This window comes from Xenopus tropicalis, chromosome 7 (assembly GCF_000004195.4).
Source record: "Xenopus tropicalis strain Nigerian chromosome 7, UCB_Xtro_10.0, whole genome shotgun sequence".
NCBI lineage: Eukaryota > Metazoa > Chordata > Amphibia > Anura > Pipidae > Xenopus > Xenopus tropicalis.
Window position 1 is genome coordinate 129,099,826 of NC_030683.2, and position 19,366 is coordinate 129,119,191.

The following is a 19,366-nucleotide window of genomic DNA, read 5'->3' on the forward strand; positions in this document are numbered from 1 at the left end:
TACTGACTGATATGAGCGGCTCCTACATGAACTTTCCAGCAGGGGAATGACTGGTTATTATAGAGTCACATCAGCTGTTTGTATTGGGATCTATTTACTGACTGATATGAGCAGCTCCTACATGAACTTTCCAGCAGGGGAATGACTGGTTATTATAGAGTCACATCGGCTGTTTGTATTGGGATCTATTTACTGACTGATATGAGCGGCTCCTACATGAACTTTCCAGCAGGGGAATGACTGGTTATTATAGAGTCATATCAGCTGTTTGTATTGGGATCTATTTACTGACTGATATGAGCGGCTCCTACATGAACTTTCCAGCAGGGGAATGACTGGTTATTATAGAGTCACATCAGCTGTTTGTATTGGGATCTATTTACTGACTGATATGAGCGGCTCCTGCATGAACTTTCCAGCAGGGGAATGACTGGTTATTATAGAGTCACATTGGCTGTTTGTATTGGGATCTATTTACTGAATGATATGAGCGGCTCCTACATGAACTTTCCAGCAGGGGAATGGCTGGTTATTATAGAGTCACATCAGCTGTTTGTTTTGGGATCTATTTACTGAATGATATGAGCAGCTCCTACATGAACTTTCCAGCAGGGGAATGACTGGTTATTATAGAGTCACATCGGCTGTTTGTATTGGGTTGTTTATGACTATGGTTATTGGACCCCCTAAATCATTTGACCCCTAAACATTGGGAACAAGACATTTTACATGAACATTTTTTTTCCTTTGTTTCCTTTATTGTTACACTCCTACACCCCACTTTGTGACCGTACCAACCCACAGGTCCCACAGGTATCTTATATTCCCACCCATTTGTAGATTGTAAGCTCTTTTGGGCAGGGCTCCCTTCACCTCCTGTATCGGTTACTGATTGCTTTATATGTTACTCCTTGTAGAGTGTAAGCTCTTTTGGGCAGGGCTCTCTTCCCCTCTTGTATCGGTTACTGATTGCTTTATATGTTACTCCTTGTAGAGTGTAAGCTCTTTTGGGCAAGGCTCCCTTCCCCTCCTGTATCGGTTACTGATTGCTTTATATGTTACTCTGTATGCCCAATGTATGAAACCCACTTATTGTACAGCGCTGCGGGATATGTTGGCGCTTTATAAATAAATGTTGATAATAATAATAATTACTACAGTAGAGAGTATTATGAGTATTTCAGGCACAGTCTTTACATATCTGTTGTACTCCCAGAAGTCCACGTGCAAGAGCCAGCCTTTTGGTTGAGTGCTAGGGCACCTTCACACGTGTTCCAGTCACTATTAGTCAGTTGTGTAGATACCTTAGTGCTGCCTATACAGGGGGAGTTATCTGCTGTCTGTGTGTTGGGGTTGGAGCTGTGTGCGTAGCCAGTATTGCTTGCACCCTGCATGCCATTGCATTGAAGGTCCATGTTGGTCGACTCTGTATCGCAACTCTGTGTCTCAATGCTTCTTCCTTCCATGTCTCTGCTGGGGAGTTCAGTCTCCATTTTACTGCAGGACCCCTGTGCTTTACAGCTCCTTCCATGCAAGTCACTGCTGATTCCCAGCAGATCAGAGGTTTCTTTGTGCCTAGAACTGCAGGGTGTGGGTGCCTCGCTGCTTGTATTGTGGGTGCTATTGCTGCCTTCTCTTCCCATTGTGCCGCCGCTGCTGTGCGTCTCATTGCTACTGATGTTACTGCTGGACGCAGGTTGCCTCTCCATTCTACTGTCAATAATCTGCAGGTTATTGATCATATCTATTAAGGAAAAAGGAGAAACAAAAAATATAAAGCACTCATTTATAAAGGGTATCAAAAAAGCAGGCACAAGGCATATTTATTGGCCTATAATGCTCCATGACTTTGCACTGTGGGGTCGGACTGGGGCACCACTGTGGGGCCCTGGTTGGCCCCGGAGGCATTCACAAAGGAGTGCCCGTGGGTGCAAGTTGCTTCCAAAGCCTGTTCCTAACCCGTGCCCAAGGCAAGTATTTAGTACAGGGCTCCTAAGAACCTACTTTGCCATAGGTAGGTGCTTTGGATGTAGTGGGTAGTAAATGAGCCCCCAAGGGGCAAATACAAATTAGGACTAGCCTGCTGTGTGTGGCTCTATCTATCTATCTATCTATCTATCTATCTATCTATCTATCATGTGTCTATCTCTATCTATTTATTTATCTGTCTGTATGTCTATCTATCTCTATCATCTGTCTATCTTAATCTATTTATCTATATGTCTGACTATCATCTATCGCCTTTCTGTCTGTCTATCTATCTATCTAGCTAGCTATCTATCTATCTCTATCCTCTGCCTGTCTATCTAGCTGTCTGTCTATCTCTATCGTCTGTCTGTCTATCTCATTTACCACTGGAATGCAGCACTAAAATGGAAGTACATGAGCACATAGAGCTGGGCGGTATGACCAAAAATTTATATCACGGTATTTTTCAAAATTATATCGGTATCACGGTATTTGACGGTATATAAATAAAAAATAAATAATAAATATTGGTGCCCCAATCAACCCCAACCCCAACCCCCCCAACCCCAACCCCCCCAACCCCCTCCCCACAACCCCAACCCCCCCACAACCCCAACCCCCCCCACAACCCCCCCAACCACAACCCCGACCCCCCCAACCCCAACACCCCCCCCAACCCCAACACCCCCCCCACAACCCCAACACCCCCCCACAACCCCAACACCCCCCCCACAACCCCAACCACAACCCCGACCCCCCCCAACCCCAACACCCCCCCCCACAACCCCCCCACAACCCCAACACCCCCCTCCCACAACTCCAACCCCCCACAACCCCAACCACAAACCCCCCCAACCACAACCCCGACCCCCCCAACCCCAACACCCCCCCCACAACCCCAACACCCCCCCCCACAACTCCAACCACAACCCCCCAGCAGAACTTACCCAACTTATGGTTCCTCCAGCGATGCGTCCTAGTGACGTTGCGTGCGCGCTGACGTCACATGCGCGCTGACGTCACGTGCGCACGGGCGCAACCCGGATATAGTTGAAGAAAAATAGCAGGAGGCGCGCATACCGGTGTAGCGGTATGTTTAAAAACCATATCGTTTTTTTTTTTAAAAAACCGGTATACCGGTTAAACCGGTATACCGCCCAGCACTATTAGCACATACACCCAATCCACCTATTCTTTTCTTTTTGTAATATTGCCCAGCATGCCTTTTGACTCCCACCGCCCTTGTAGCAGATTTATTTGGGAGTCCCGTATGTGGGGGTGCAAATGTCATTCACTGATTGCCAGAAATGTGAAGCATCTATTAAACCCACTCTGTCTTTAATTATCATCTTGTACTGTGTACTTAATGCCCTATCACTGCCAAATCACTGATAATGATGGTGCATAAACACCAATGGGTCTATTAAAAAAATACTGAACTCTAAAAATGAATATGCCTAGAAATGTGGTACTTTATATACCGAACCTAATGCATCAGCATAATCTCTATAATATTAAAGGGGATATAAACCCAACCATAACGCTGCCCCACTGCGCCCCCTAGTGTTGCTATAGTCGTAATTCTAGATGCAAGGAAATTCCCCAATGAGAATTCTACTGAGCAACAATGTGAGTGTAAGTGCAAGAGAAGTGACCAATGAGAATGCTGATTCCCAGCACTGTGTCAGGCCCCTTGCTGGTACCTTACATATAGAGATAATGATGGCATTTTCCCCTCATTATATGGCACAGGAATCAGACATGGGGATAAAGGGACAGACTTGTTCAGTGCTGGGAAACTGTGCTTATTGCTCCCAACTCCAATTGCAGGAACAGAGAACAGGGAGCCGGATTTACTCACATCAGCTGGGATTCTCATTGGGGGATTTCTTGCATTTTAATACAGTTTTATTGGGCAATATTGCTTTAAGAATACAGCCCTGATGTTGCTGGACTACAGCTCCCAGCATGCCTCACCCTTCATTATATGTTACATTATTCTGGGATTTGTAGTCCGGCAACAGCGGAGTAACGTTTGGTTGAGCCGCGCTGTGCAGCAGGGTTTAGTTCCCCTTTAATGATCCAGGAGTGTCAGGGGCTCTGCACATGCTCAGTAGGCTCTGGGCAGCAGTGGAGAAGCTGAGCACAGCATAGGGATTGTTGCAATTAATTAAGCAGAAAATTAGCTTCATCTCTTATAGAAACTGATATGAATGAACTTGATAACTTGCGCTACTGCCAAACCCCGGAATGCTAATTAATAATACAGGTATAGGACCCATTATCCAGAATGCTCGGGACCAAGGGTATTCCAGATAAGGGGTCTTTCTGTAATTTATATTTCCATACCTTAGGTCTACTAATAAATTTATAAAACATTAATTAAACCCAATAGGATTGTTTTGCATCCAATAAGGGGTAATTATATCTTAGTTGGGATCAAGTACAGGTACTGTTTTATTATTACAGAGAAAAGGGAATCATTTAACCATTAAATAAACCCAATAGGGCTGTTCTGCCCCCAATAAGGGGTAATTATATCTTAGTTGGGATCAAGTACAGGTACTGTTTTATTATTACAGAGAAAAGGGAATCATTTAACCATTAAATAAACCCAATAGGGCTGTTCTGCCCCCAATAAGGGGTAATTATATCTTAGTTGGGATCAAGTACAGGTACTGTTTTATTATTACAGAGAAAAGGGAATCATTTAACCATTAAATAAACCCAATAGGGCTGTTCTGCCCCCAATAAGGGGTAATTATATCTTAGTTGGGATCAAGTACAGGTACTGTTTTATTATTACAGAGAAAAGGGAATCATTTAACCATTAAATAAACCCAATAGGGCTGTTCTGCCCCAATAAGGGGTAATTATATCTTAGTTGGGATCAAGTACAGGTACTGTTTTATTATTACAGAGAAAAGGGAATCATTTAACCATTAAATAAACCCAATAGGGCTGTTCTGCCCCAATAAGGGGTAATTATATCTTAGTTGGGATCAAGTACAGGTACTGTTTTATTATTACAGAGAAAAGGGAATCATTTAACCATTAAATAAACCCAATAGGGCTGTTCTGCCCCCAATAAGGGGTAATTATATCTTAGTTGGGATCAAGTACAGGTACTGTTTTATTATTACAGAGAAAAGGGAATCATTTAACCATTAGTCTATGGGAGACAGGCTTTCCGTAATTCGGAGCTTTCTGGATAACGGGTTTCCGGATAAGAGATCCCATGCCTGTATATAATAATACTTAATAATATAATAATACTTACAGCTTAAAATACTGTTCCTTATTTTACCGAAGACGCTGTCATCCCAGGACTGGGACCTGACGGCTTGTATAAACTTTAGCTCCGGCGGATACCGAGACAATTCCAGATTTAGCATGACGGGAATGATTCGGCCTTCGGAAAGCGGGGCTTCTATCAGAGCTTGGTGCATGTGGAATTTACACCAGTCGTCGGCGAGGAACTGCGGAGTCAGCAGCATTATCATGCAGTGACTGTCCCCCAAACCGCTGCAAATCTCCGACGGGATTGGGCTTCCCAATGACATGTCCCTCATGGGCAGGAAACAGCGCAGCTTCTCCGGCTGGGCCTCCAAGTATCGTAGCAACCGGAGAGCGTAATTAGAGTCTGTCTCGCTGTGGCAGATATAAGCATCGTAGCGGCGCGACCATCGCACGCAGTTTTCAGGCCAGGAGATCTGAGGACGTGGCGGTGATGGCAAGCTTCCCTGTGATACCAAGGGGCTCCGACCAATGCTGCGGGGAATTTGGGAGGAGGACGAAGTCGTAGGAGAGGCGTCTGGTTTGGGAGGTCTCGATGGTTTCTGCTGGTCTTTCTTAAAAATCTGTTTGAGCCTCCCTGCAACAAAGAAATGTCACCCATGATTGGATATTCGGGAAAGACTTTAGGGGTCATTTGCTCATTGCTAGGGTCCTCAACTTTGGCAACTTCTGGTTAGGGTTGCGGTTTTGACCCAGACAGACAATTTTTGAGAGAGTTGTCCCGGGCCAAAATTGCCTGCCTGGTTTTCAGGGGTAACATAGTAAGTTAGGTTGAAAAAAGACGTACGTCCATCACGTTCAACCATAATGCCTATGTATAACCTGCCTAACTGCCAGTTGATCCAGAGGAAGGCGAAAACCCCATCAAATCCCTCCCTAATTTGCTGCAGAGGGGAAAAAAATTCCTTCCTGACTCCAAGATGGCAATCGGACCATTCCCAGTCCCTGGGTGTATCATACCTCCCAACCATCCCGTGACAGTCCCGATATTTATAGCACTGCCCGCTGTCCCACTTCACAGCATTGCCATTTAATTCATTGCTGTGCCCGCTCTGCTCGCGGGGGGGTAATTTTACCGGAATATCTGGGGTTAATATGCTCTTATTCAATTTAATGTAGTCATACTGGCCTGTTTGAAGTTAATATGTTCTTTTATTCTTTTTATTTAGTGATTATACTGGCACATCTGGGGCATGTAAAGTGGGTGTGACATGTGGGGGCATGGTCACAAAGCAGGCGTGGCCAAAACATTTTTGCCGCACTACCAACGTCACATATTTTTGTCCCTCTTTCTCTTAATGAAATGTTGGGAGGTATGGTGTATTTATATTAAGGCAGCCGAGGGCCAGTGCCTAGGGCAGCATGTTTTGGGTGGCACTAGGGTGCCTCTTTTTGGTTTTCTTTTTTATTGTAAAAGAAATCCAATGATGGAGCTGGGGAGTAAGGGGGGTAGGGGGTCATGGGCTTTGGGGGCAGCACTGGAACAAAATACGCTTCCAGATTAGGAAAACCAGGCAGGAATCATTTGGAATGATGCAGCCATTGCCATGTCATAACCCCGCCCCTGGTGTAACTGGCCCTGCCCATGTCGTTGTCTGTCCCACCCTGTGATGTCACCAGCCCGCCCCCTGCCCGGAGTTGTAAAAATTTTGCAGGCAGAGGAAAAATGAAGAGTAGAATGTAAATTTTGTGTGAACAGGTTTTATTTTTGCTTTTTTTTTTTTTTTTTTAAAGAGCCAGTTACCCAGATCCCAGATTTTTCATAAATAAGCATGTAATTACAATTTACGATCAAATGTTGCATTATATATATATTTCTTATGACTTTAAATAGGTGGCTTAATTTCAAATATATGTAGAGGGGTTTGAATACATTCCTATTGCTCTAGGCTATACAATTACATAGTGAAGTTGGGTTGGAAGAAGTCCAAAATCCATCAAGTTCAACCCTTCCAACGCAACACCAGTGCACGTTTATAGACATATACCGACCTATCTATACACTCACATACATGAAGTATATAAGCCCAGCTTTAGTGGACTAATCCCCTTGTAATAAGCAGGAAATATTTACTGGTCACTTGTTTCAAAGTGAGTACTGGGGGTCATTTACTAACACTGGGCAAATTTGCACCTGGCAACCAATCAGGTGTTTGATTTCATTGTTCTACTTGCAGCTGGCTCAAAAAAAAAGCTAATCACTGATTGGTTGCTATGGGTGGACTGCCTAGGTGTTTATAAATGAGCCCCAGTAATTTTATTGGTTGTGCCTTTCTTTTCTTGGGCTTTAGATTGTAAGCTCTGCATATTTGCTCTTGAATCGCTAACATTAATTGTTGTGCGCATTATATGTTGTGTGTATATGTCATTGGAATTGTGGGAAAGCACCTTTGCTGGAGTCAGTTGGATAATGAAAGTGAAAGAGACACAGTCATTTCATGGTATTATTTAAAGTCACAGGACCCTATGAGTTGTACTTACCTAACATGCTGCTGCTCTTCTGCTGGGCCCTCTGCATGTGAAGATTCAATCTGCTGAAAAATCAAAGGAGACATGTAACATATCTGTATCCTCATCGGGCCCCATACTAGTAATAATTATTAATGGTTAAATGATTCCCTTTTCTCTGTAATAATAAAACAGTACCTGTACTTGATCCCAACTAAGATATAATTACCCCTTATTGGGGGCAGAACAGCCCTATTGGGTTTATTTAATGGTTAAATGATTCCCTTTTCTCTGTAATAATAAAACAGTACCTGTACTTGATCCCAACTAAGATATAATTACCCCTTATTGGGGCAGAACAGCCCTATTGGGTTTATTTCATGGTTAAATGATTCCCTTTTCTCTGTAATAATAAAACAGTACCTGTACTTGATCCCAACTAAGATATAATTACCCCTTATTGGGGGCAGAACAGCCCTATTGGGTTTATTTCATGGTTAAATGATTCCCTTTTCTCTGTAATAATAAAACAGTACCTGTACTTGATCCCAACTAAGATATAATTACCCCTTATTGGGGGCAGAACAGCCCTATTGGGTTTATTTAATGGTTAAATGATTCCCTTTTCTCTGTAATAATAAAACAGTACCTGTACTTGATCCCAACTAAGATATAATTACCCCTTATTGGGGGCAGAACAGCCCTATTGGGTTTATTTAATGGTTAAATGATTCCCTTTTCTCTGTAATAATAAAACAGTACCTGTACTTGATCCCAACTAAGATATAATTACCCCTTATTGGGGCAGAACAGCCCTATTGGGTTTATTTCTGTCACGCTCGGTATCCCAAACCCAGAACAAAAGCTGAGATCCCGGTCAAAGCTCACTCTTCTGCCTATAACAACCACCTTTCGCTTCGGGTGGAGCCCTCCGCTACTCGGGTGCCGCCAGGACTTGTTGTGAGAGGATCAGGGCGAATGTTCTGGGCAGGCAAGGGAACCTTGCGTTTAACGTAAAGTTTTAGGAAGCTGAGACGAAGTGGAGCAGGCCGAGGTCAAAACCGAACAGGCAGCGAGGTACAATATCGAAATCCGGAACACGTAGTCAAAAACAGGCAAGGGGTCAGTTCAGGCAGCAATCAGGCAAGGTCAAGGTCAGGCAAAGGGGTCAAAACAGTAGTCAGAATCAGAATAGCAGAAAACAGTAATCAGGAGGCAAAACCGAAGTTGGGCGACGAAAATATGCGCAGGCGCCTTTAAATATTTGAATTTCGCGCCTTGCGCGATGACGTCATACGTCGCGCCGGCTCAAGAGGGAGAGCGAGCACCGCCGCTCGCCAGAAGAGCCGGACGCGCGCATCGGCGCGCAAGGAGAGGCGGGCGTCCCCGCCTGGAGAGCGGCGGGCGTCCCCGCTGCCCAGGTACTTTTACATTACCCCCCCCTCTAGAGGGGGCCACTGGACCCCTTGGTTTCTCAGGGTGTTTAGCATAAAATTGTCTGATAAGGCGGTCAGCCTTAACATTAGTGGCAGAAATCCATGATCTTTCTTCAGGACCATATCCCTTCCAGTGAATAAGGAACTGTAACCCCCCCCTGGATAAGCGTGAATCAATAATCTTTTGTATTTCATATTCAGATTGACCATCTACCAAAACTGGAGGAGGAGGAGAATGCTGACGAACCACCCTGGCAGGCTTTAAAAGAGAGACATGAAAAGTATTTGAAATTTTAAGTTCAGGGGGAAGTACTAGGCGAACAGAGGAAGGGTTAATGATGTCAGAAATTACAAAAGGACCAATAAATTTGGGACCCAATTTGGCAGAGGGAACCTTAAGTGAAATATTTTTTGAAGATAACCACACCTTATCACCAACCTGATATTCTGGTGACTCCTTCCGATGCCTATCAGCAGCCCTTTTTTGGGTGCTCACTGCAGAAGACAGAGAATTTTGAATTCTCTGCCAAACTTTTGAAAAATGCTCCACCATAGAATTAGCCGCAGGAACAGCAGAAAAATGTTCTGAAAAAGAAAAACCTCTTGGATGGAAACCATAAACAATATAAAAAGGAGACTCCCCGGTGGAAGCATGAGTGGCATTATTAAAGGCAAACTCAGCCCATGGAAGAAACTCTGTCCACTGAGACTGATTATTGGACACATAACACCTCAAATACTGTTCCAGAGATTGGTTAGTTCTTTCAGTCTGACCATTAGTTTGAGGATGGTAGGCCGAAGAAAAGGACAAATCAGTACCTAAAAGAGAGCAGAATGCCCTCCAGAACCTAGAGACAAACTGAACCCCCCTATCAGAAACAATATTCAATGGAGCTCCATGGTATTTAAATATATTAGTAATGAAAAGACCAGCCAAAGTTTTGGCAGAGGGGAGGGCGGGAAGGGGAATGAAATGACACATCTTGCTAAAGCGATCTACTACCACCCAAATAACAGTATTACCATTAGAGGACGGCAATTCAACAATAAAGTCCATAGAAATATGAGTCCACGGCCTCTCGGGAACAGGAAGTGGTTGTAATAACCCCTGAGGCAGAGTCCTAGATGGTTTGGAGCGTTGGCAAACTGCACAAGAGTTAATATAATTGCCAACATCTTGTCTCATAGTAGGCCACCAAAGGGAACGAGATAATAGTGAACAAGTCTTACTTTGGCCAGGATGCCCTGCTACCCTAGAGTCATGAGTTTCAGACAAAACAGCCTCGCGTAAATTTTCTGGAACAAAAAGCCTGCCAGATGGTATGTTTCTAGGCAAGTTAATTTGAGCCTCAGAGAGAGAGGCCAAAAGGTCAGGACTCAGGGCAGCCACAATCACTTCCTTAGGAAGAATAGTGTCAGGTTCAAGGTTTTCTTTATGACATGAGACAAAACTCCTGGACAGGGCATCGGCTTTTAAATTCTTGGACCCAGGTCTATATGTTAGGATAAAATTGAAACGGGTAAAGAACAAAGCCCAGCTTGCCTGCCTAGGGTTCAAACGTTTAGCAGATTCAATATACAGTAAATTTTTATGATCAGTGAATACGGTAACAGGATGTTTGGCACCTTCTAGCAGATGTCTCCATTCCTCAAAGGCCCATTTAACTGCCAACAGTTCTCTGTTACCAATGTCATAATTAACCTCCGTAGGGGAGAATTTCCTTGAAAAGTAGGCACAAGGATGAACCTTACAAGTAACAGGGTGACGTTGTGACAATACCGCCCCAGCCCCCACCTCAGAAGCGTCAACTTCAACGAGGAATGGTAAGGTGGAATCTGGGTGACGCAGAACTGGCGCAGAGACAAAAGCTTCTTTAAGAAGCTTAAAAGCTTCAATTGCGTCTGTGGGCCAAATACTGGGATCAACCCCCTTCTTTGTAAGGGCCGTGATTGGGGCCACCAGGGAAGAAAACCCCTTAATGAATTGTCTATAATAATTGGCAAAACCTAGAAATCTTTGAATGGCACGTAAGGAGAGAGGTTGAGCCCACTTCAAAATACCCTCTACCTTGGTTGGTTCCATTTCTAAACCTTGTTGAGAAATGATGTACCCCAGAAAATGAACAGAAGGAACCTCAAAAATACATTTTTCAAACTTGGCATATAATCGATGCTGTCTAAGTCTCAGTAGTACTTCCTGAACCTGACAACGATGATCCTCCAAATTAGAAGAATAGATCAGAATATCATCTAGGTATACTACAACATAGCGTCCAAGAAGGTCACGAAAAATATCGTTAACAAATTCTTGGAAGACAGCAGGAGCGTTACATAACCCAAAAGGCATTACCAAATATTCATAATGCCCATCACGAGTATTAAAGGCTGTTTTCCACTCATCGCCTTCCTTAATCCGGATTAAATTATATGCACCCCTGAGATCGAGCTTAGTGAAGATCGAAGCACCCTTAACCCTATCAAAGAGCTCTGAAATCAAGGGAAGGGGGTAGCGATTTTTAACCGTAATCTTATTTAGATTTCTATAATCGATGCAGGGCCTAAGCCCACCATCCTTCTTGCTTACAAAGAAGAAACCTGCCCCCGCAGGGGAAGAGGATGGTCTAATGAACCCTCGTTCCAAATTCTCTTTAATGTATTCTTCCATTGCTTGAGTCTCAGGAAGAGAAAGTGGATAGGTTCTACCTTTGGGAGGAACAGCCCCAGGAATTAATTCAATTGCACAATCATAGGGTCTATGTGCAGGTAGTAACTCAGCCGCTTTCTTAGAGAATACATCAGCGAAGGCTGTATATGGGGAAGGAAGACCCTTTAAAGTGGTTGTAGCAATGAGAACAGACCCTTTTAAACAAGATACTACACAGTGTGGTCCCCAACCTTGAATTCTACCGGAGACCCAGTCAATCTGCGGGTTGTGTTTTTGTAACCATGGGAGACCTAGAATCACAGGAGTGTCAGGACAATTGATTAGATAGAAAAATAACTGTTCCTTATGAGAACTTTTGATAGACATGACTAGGCTCTGAGATCTGGAAGACACAAACCCACACCCTAGCGGATTCCCATCAATAGCCAGTAACCTGACTGGGGGAACTACAGTGGTACAAGGAATACCCAGCTTATGGGCAAAATTAATATCCAAAAAGTTCCCGGCCGCTCCAGAATCCAAAAAGGCCGGAATCTTAGCATTACCGTACTCCCAATCGAGGAGCACGGGAATGAAGATTTTAGAGGAAACATAATGGGGAGTAGAAACTGCATTACCCAAACAAGACTCCCCAGACTTGTTTAGGCTTTGCAGTTTCCCGGCCTCTTTGGACAATCTTTGCGGAAATGACCACCCTCACCACAGTACATGCATAACCCATTAGTGCGTCTGCGGGTTCTTTCCTCTGAAGATAAACGAGTAGAACCCAATTGCATAGGCTCCTCTACTGGCATAGGGGTAGCAATGTTACGTATAGGTTCAGGTACCAGGGAAGAAGAGGGGTTTAAGGAAGAGGCCATTCTTTCTTGACGCCTCTCCCTAAGTCTCCTATCTATTTGAATGGATAGGGACATTAATGCATCAAGGGATGAAGGAGCAGGATAATTAATGAGACTGTCTTTAATGGCATCAGACAGACCAGTTCGGAACTGACTACGAAGGGCTGAATCATTCCACCCTGTCTCCACTGCCCAGCGGCGGAACTCTGTACAATACTCCTCAACAAGCCTCCTGCCTTGCTTGAGGGCACGGATGGTAGAGTCAGCAGAGGCTGCCCGATCAGGGTCGTCATAGATAATAGCCATGGCTTTAAAAAAGGCTTCTAGAGAGTATCGGGCAGGGTCAGATGAGGACAGAGTGAAGGCCCAAACCTGAGGATCACCCAACAGTAAAGTGATCACAAAATTAACCTTCGCTGTTTCAGTAGGAAAAGAGCGAGGCAAAAAACTAAGATAGAGTTTACATGCTTCCTTGAAAGCAAAAAATTTACTCCGATCCCCAGAGAACTTCTCGGGGAAAGGTATCTTAGGCTCTACAAGGGAAATTCCCAAAGAGAGCGGGGTAGGAGCTGGATCATCAGCTGCAGGTTGCTGTTGGAGAGAATCCAACCTAACGGCCAAGCCCTGGAGGCATTGGACAATTTGGTCTTGTTTGGTCTCTTGCTCCCTGAGACGCTGGAGGAGGTTTTTAAGCATGATCTCTGGAGAAGCGGACGAAGCAGAGGCCCCTTCAGCATCCATTTTCTTTTCAGGCCCAACTTACTGTCACGCTCGGTATCCCAAACCCAGAACAAAAGCTGAGATCCCGGTCAAAGCTCACTCTTCTGCCTATAACAACCACCTTTCGCTTCGGGTGGAGCCCTCCGCTACTCGGGTGCCGCCAGGACTTGTTGTGAGAGGATCAGGGCGAATGTTCTGGGCAGGCAAGGGAACCTTGCGTTTAACGTAAAGTTTTAGGAAGCTGAGACGAAGTGGAGCAGGCCGAGGTCAAAACCGAACAGGCAGCGAGGTACAATATCGAAATCCGGAACACGTAGTCAAAAACAGGCAAGGGGTCAGTTCAGGCAGCAATCAGGCAAGGTCAAGGTCAGGCAAAGGGGTCAAAACAGTAGTCAGAATCAGAATAGCAGAAAACAGTAATCAGGAGGCAAAACCGAAGTTGGGCGACGAAAATATGCGCAGGCGCCTTTAAATATTTGAATTTCGCGCCTTGCGCGATGACGTCATACGTCGCGCCGGCTCAAGAGGGAGAGCGAGCACCGCCGCTCGCCAGAAGAGCCGGACGCGCGCATCGGCGCGCAAGGAGAGGCGGGCGTCCCCGCCTGGAGAGCGGCGGGCGTCCCCGCTGCCCAGGTACTTTTACAATTTCATGGTTATGTAGGGGATCAGAGAATCCTGTCCCCTGTTTCTCAGTCTGTGACATCATCCAGCCTAGCTACAGCCTGGGGAGGGATCCGGTTGGCTGGCTGCCCCAGTGCACGTCTGGGAGAGGTGTGCCTAAGCTTTGGAGCCAAAAATCTAGGGGCGGGCCCAGCAGCTTATAAAGGGAGCCCCTGCTGTTGTTTGCCAGTTCAGAGTTAGAGACAGAGTGAGCAGTTAGCACAAACAGTGTGTGTTCAGACTGGAAAGGATAAAAGTCTGCTGGGCTGCCAGGGAATATAAAGTCCTCTGTGGTACTCTGTGTGTGTGTCCCCTGGAGGAACAGGTATTGCAATTGCCTGCTACGTGGGAGCAGCCACCCCTTTCAACAGGGAAGGTACTCTGGGGCAGGTAGCGCTACCTGGGGGGACTAAAGAGCTCTTGGGGAAGGGACTGAACTGATTTAAGGGTTGGGGGTCTATCCGGATCTAAAGTGGGCTGGGCAAGTACAGAGACTGTGCCAGTGTGGATAGCCCTCCCAAGTTTCCTCAGGAAAGGATTATCAGTCACCCAAAAGCTGTTCTACTGTTTATGTCCAAAAGTTATATAAAGTTTAATATTGCTGCAAACCATGTGTGATTATTCCTAGTGGAAATCCCCTAGAGGTGTGTTCCTCAGTGTCCACTAGGTGGAGGCACTGCGCTGTTCCCAGTTCCCAGTATCAATATTCTTTGAAGAACACACATCTCCTGAAAATACAGCCCATATATAAGTGAATGTGCCAAGAAAGGGTTACATTTTGGAGGCACTGCTGAGATACTATTGGGAAGCTGGGAATGTTGGATGAAAGCATGGCTGCACATGAAACCCCACAAACTGTTCGTCAGTGGTGCAATGCTTTGGGACTTAACCCCCGGAAGGTTGCTGTTGTGGGGCCCATGATGCCAAGAGTAAAGGAAGATTCTATTTATGAAATCCTTGATGGGGAGCCCATATTTTTCCGCCCAAGGGTGGCTGCGTCACGGCGAGATTCTGCCGGGGTTCTGCTGAATGTCCTTATAGACAGCCCCAGAGAGATAGACCGTGAGAGGGTTCCCCCTGATATTGATGCGGGAGATGAAGGGCCATGGAGGGTTGTTCTGCCAGATCTGTCTGATGACGCAGATGATTTAACTACCCATGTTGACACCCTTGTTTCCCAGTTTGCAGTTACAGCACCGGGAGGTGTGCTGCCCAGTAAGAGACTGTTTGATTCGCCAGCTGAACAGAGTCAAGTAAAGCAATGTCCATCCAGTGAGAGCGTGGTCTCCAAGGGGAGTCGGCCTAGCTTGGGAGGCCAGCTGGATACCCCTGATATTGTGAGTGCGCTGGGACTACTGACTGACCAACTGACTCAGCTGGCCTGGAATGGTAATTTTAAAAGACTTAAAGTGTTTTCAGGTGCAGATCCGGTACCCTCGGGTGAGGACTCATTTGAGAGTTGGAGAGACTCCACTGTGGTGTCCGTGAGAGATTGGACCGGCCCTGAGGCAACCATGAGAAGGAAGATCCTTGAGAGCCTTCGCTGCCCTGCTGTGGATGTGGTAAAATCCTACCTAGTTAGTCACCCTGATGCTACTTCAGGCGACCTGATAGAAGTCCTAGAGGTGACGTTTGGCCCTGTAGCAAGTACTACAGAGATGCTCCACAACTTCCACTCTACCTTCCAGAAAGAGAAGGAAGCCCTGTCTGCCTATCTGGTGCGGGTGGAGCAAGGCCTGAGATTGCTGGTGAGTCGTGGGGTAATCCAAAGCTCTGAAATGGATTCCCTGAGGATTCGCCAAATGAGGAGAGGGACTTTAAATAGTGACCCTGTTGCCGTGACAATTAGAGCTTACTACCAGGATACACTAACCCCTGGCTATGTTGCTCTGATGGAGAGAGTTCGGCGGGAGGAGGCTGATGCCTATGTGAGGGTGAGGAGGAGTTCCACCCTAGGGCATGCAGAGAAGTCCCCTGCTGATGCAAAGCTGCTGGAGGAAAATAAGAGACTTCGCAAAGAGTTGGAAGCGTTTAAAGCTCAACTGTCTGAGAGAGCCAAAACCCCAACTGAGACGAGGAAACCTCCAACGTGCTACCGGTGTGGCAGGATAGGCCACATACAGCCAAACTGCCCTGTTCCTGATGAGGTTCAGGTCCAGTCTGCACTGTGTAAAGTACGCCGGCGGCGTAAGAGACTTCCAGGGAAATGTTACAAGTGCCATGTGATGGGTCATCAGGCCCGGAACTGTAAGACTTACAAAGGCCCAACAGTACAGAAGTCCTACTATGAGCCTTCCATATCTGAAAGTGACTCCCCTGAAGGAGATGAGGGGTTGAGTCAAAGGGAGACTGCTGTGGAGAACCCTGTGGAGTGTTGTACTGTTTCTGAGTGTAAGGAGGTACGGCAAGCGAGGCCGTTACCGGTTTTTCCAAGGGGAGAATGTAGGGGATCAGAGAATCCTGTCCCCTGTTTCTCAGTCTGTGACATCATCCAGCCTAGCTACAGCCTGGGGAGGGATCCGGTTGGCTGGCTGCCCCAGTGCACGTCTGGGAGAGGTGTGCCTAAGCTTTGGAGCCAAAAATCTAGGGGCGGGCCCAGCAGCTTATAAAGGGAGCCCCTGCTGTTGTTTGCCAGTTCAGAGTTAGAGACAGAGTGAGCAGTTAGCACAAACAGTGTGTGTTCAGACTGGAAAGGATAAAAGTCTGCTGGACTGCCAGGGAATATAAAGTCCTCTGTGGTACTCTGTGTGTGTGTCCCCTGGAGGAACAGGTATTGCAATTGCCTGCTACGTGGGAGCAGCCACCCCTTTCAACAGGGAAGGTACTCTGGGGCAGGTAGCGCTACCTGGGGGGACTAAAGAGCTCTTGGGGAAGGGACTGAACTGGTTTAAGGGTTGGGGGTCTATCCGGATCTAAAGTGGGCTGGGCAAGTACAGAGACTGTGCCAGTGTGGATAGCCCTCCCAAGTTTCCTCAGGAAAGGATTATCAGTCACCCAAAAGCTGTTCTACTGTTTATGTCCAAAAGTTATATAAAGTTTAATATTGCTGCAAACCATGTGTGATTATTCCTAGTGGAAATCCCCTAGAGGTGTGTTCCTCAGTGTCCACTAGGTGGCGGCACTGCGCTGTTCCCAGTTCCCAGTATCAATATTCTTTGAAGAACACACATCTCCTGAAAATACAGCCCATATATAAGTGAATGTGCCAAGAAAGGGTTACAGTTAAATGATTCCCTTTTCTCTGTAATAATAAAACAGTACCTGTACTTGACCCTGCCCCCCCCCCCCAGCTAAGGGGCCGCCCCATAAATACTGACGCCAGTTCAGTTAAATATCACGCAATGCATTGTGGCCCCCTAGCGCTCCACCATGCTGCCAGTGTGCTCAGGCCGGTGGGGCCCAACAGAACCGGGCCAGTCTGACATCTGACTTTCACTATTGAGGAGTCACATCCACAACTGCAGGGAAGAGAAACAAACTCAAATATTTTTGATTCCCGTATCGTGTAACGTTACATAAAATGCCACTTTGATAAAGGGAAGCAGCCGATGAATAGTTTGTAACCACAGAGCTTTCAGTGCTCCAAAATAACTTTCTTGGCTTACGAAACTCATTTGGTGATCTGTCGGCTTCCCGCGGTGCAGCTACGAGTTCCCATTCGGTGATATAAATAAATGCAGAGTCTAATTATTAAATATAATGTTTGACCGAGACCTAAAACTGATAATAACAAGGGTGGCTGTTATTCCTTCATGCTGGATACAGGGCCACTCGGAGGCATTATTGGTTAAAAAAAAAGGCACATTTTTGGCTAGGGCCCTAATGGGTGGAAAGGAAAATGGTGGGCAGGGGCCCCAGGGTCGGACTGGGGGGTGCAGGGGCACCCCCAAGGTGCCTTCCCCGGGCCACGTCCCCTGCAGGGGCCCCTGCTGCACACCCCTAAACCCTACCGCAGGGGCCCCTGTCCGATGTCCTCCCCTGAACACGTATGTGAAACGCGTCAGGGAAGGACATTGGAGGCCAGAGGAAGCAGCAGTAGGGTTGGGTCTGGGCCACTGGGGCCCACCGGGTATTGTCCCGGCGACCCAGTCCGACCCTGAGGGGCCCTTATGGTTAAGAAAAACACAATAGTGTTCAGTGGTGGCACTAGCAGGCTCCGCCCATTGATGACATTTTGCGGCCACAGAGGCCGTGCCCTTTCTGCACTCAGTAGGCCAGCAGCTGTCTTATAATATTATTTTGTCCCGTGTATAATAATATCATAATAATATGCATGACACACAACCAATAGGATTCATCAGCAGGCTACCAATATATTTGAAGGCTATGACCGGTGCATAATGGCTAATGGGGGTCTGGCTAGTCCAAGTGTGCCCACTTAAGACCCTAAATCGGGGTTGGCCAGACTTTTTCCATCGGCGATCGACCGATGACTCCTCCCCCAAGATGCAGCGTACGTTCTCATTCACCCTGCACTTCCGCATCCCCCGCCTTCATCGCGGCCCAACAGAAATCCACGGGGGATCGACTGGTGGACTGTGATCCCCGTCTTGGCCACCCCTGCTCTAAACCCACCAGGCCCAGGACTGCTGTCCCCCTGCCCAATGGCTGCCCGGATTTTAGCCAAATCAGACATCTATTGAGACATCCAATGAGATTGCGATTTGCATAAACACGCCCTCTGTGCGCATTTATTATGTGCGAATATAAATTCACAATTTGCTAAATCAGTTTCCCCCCCCCCGTCTGTGCCATTACGGCATCGTACCGACGCCACAAGTACTACGTGCCAGGTAGTGCCCTTGCCCTTTAATGTGTTTTCTGTTTTCTCCTTCCTTTCTCCATATCTGGGTTAGAGGAAGTGGAACACATGCGCCAGTCTGACACACAGCCTCTCACAAAGGCTTTGGGGGGGTTATTAAATCTTACACCCCAATAATATGACCCAAAAAATACCAACCTTAGGCCCTCTGCAACTCCCGGCATCCTTCCTTCCTGCTTTGCAACTGCCCCAACAGGTAGAGGCGACACACCTGTCACATTCCAGAACACTGACTGTCACTTTCCAGAGTCACAACAACATAGGGAGAGGGAGCCCGTCGGATTCTAGATAATCGGTTTGTTAAACGGAAATGTTCGAAAAGGCAGCAAATTCCTCTCCCTTGTGGAATCTGTGCAGCATTTCCGTGCCCCTTCGCTGCTGAAAGTGAAAGTGGCAGGGAGGCGTGTCTGGGAAGCTCCGCCCTCACTCATACTGGCTCTGTTAAAGGGAAACTATACCCCTAGACACTGTAGGTCTCTATAAAAATATATTCTGTAAAAGCCCCTGCTGA

General features: G+C 46.4%; 1 protein-coding gene across 2 annotated transcripts; it reads right to left on the reverse strand.

The window, feature by feature from the left end:
* Positions 1-599: 599 nt before the first annotated feature.
* Positions 600-19,240, reverse strand: LOC100491693. Of its 2 annotated transcripts, none has more exons than XM_031906405.1 (4): positions 18,994-19,240; positions 7,747-7,796; positions 5,249-5,842; positions 600-1,744 (listed from the first exon to the last, which is right to left on the reverse strand). In XM_031906405.1, exons 1-4 carry the CDS (start codon positions 19,017-19,019, stop codon positions 1,194-1,196), a joined length of 1,221 nt encoding a protein of 406 aa, XP_031762265.1. In that variant the 5' UTR covers positions 19,020-19,240; the 3' UTR covers positions 600-1,193. The 2 variants fall into 2 exon arrangements, with proteins under 2 accessions (XP_031762265.1, XP_002942937.2); XM_002942891.5 differs by having other exon boundaries at positions 601-1,744; positions 7,747-7,799.
* Positions 19,241-19,366: the final 126 nt, after the last annotated feature.

Bases quoted from the DNA above. Each gene is read 5' to 3' on its own strand.
- LOC100491693 (XM_002942891.5), bottom strand. From the start codon at position 19,019: ATGCCGGGAGTTGCAGAGGGCCTAAG. The intron at 7,800-18,993 runs GTTGGTATTTTT...TTGATTTTTCAG, and splicing joins GGAGTTGCAGAGGGCCTAAG to CAGATTGAATCTTCACATGC. The intron at 5,843-7,746 runs GTAAGTACAACT...TCTTTGTTGCAG, and splicing joins GAAGAGCAGCAGCATGTTAG to GGAGGCTCAAACAGATTTTT.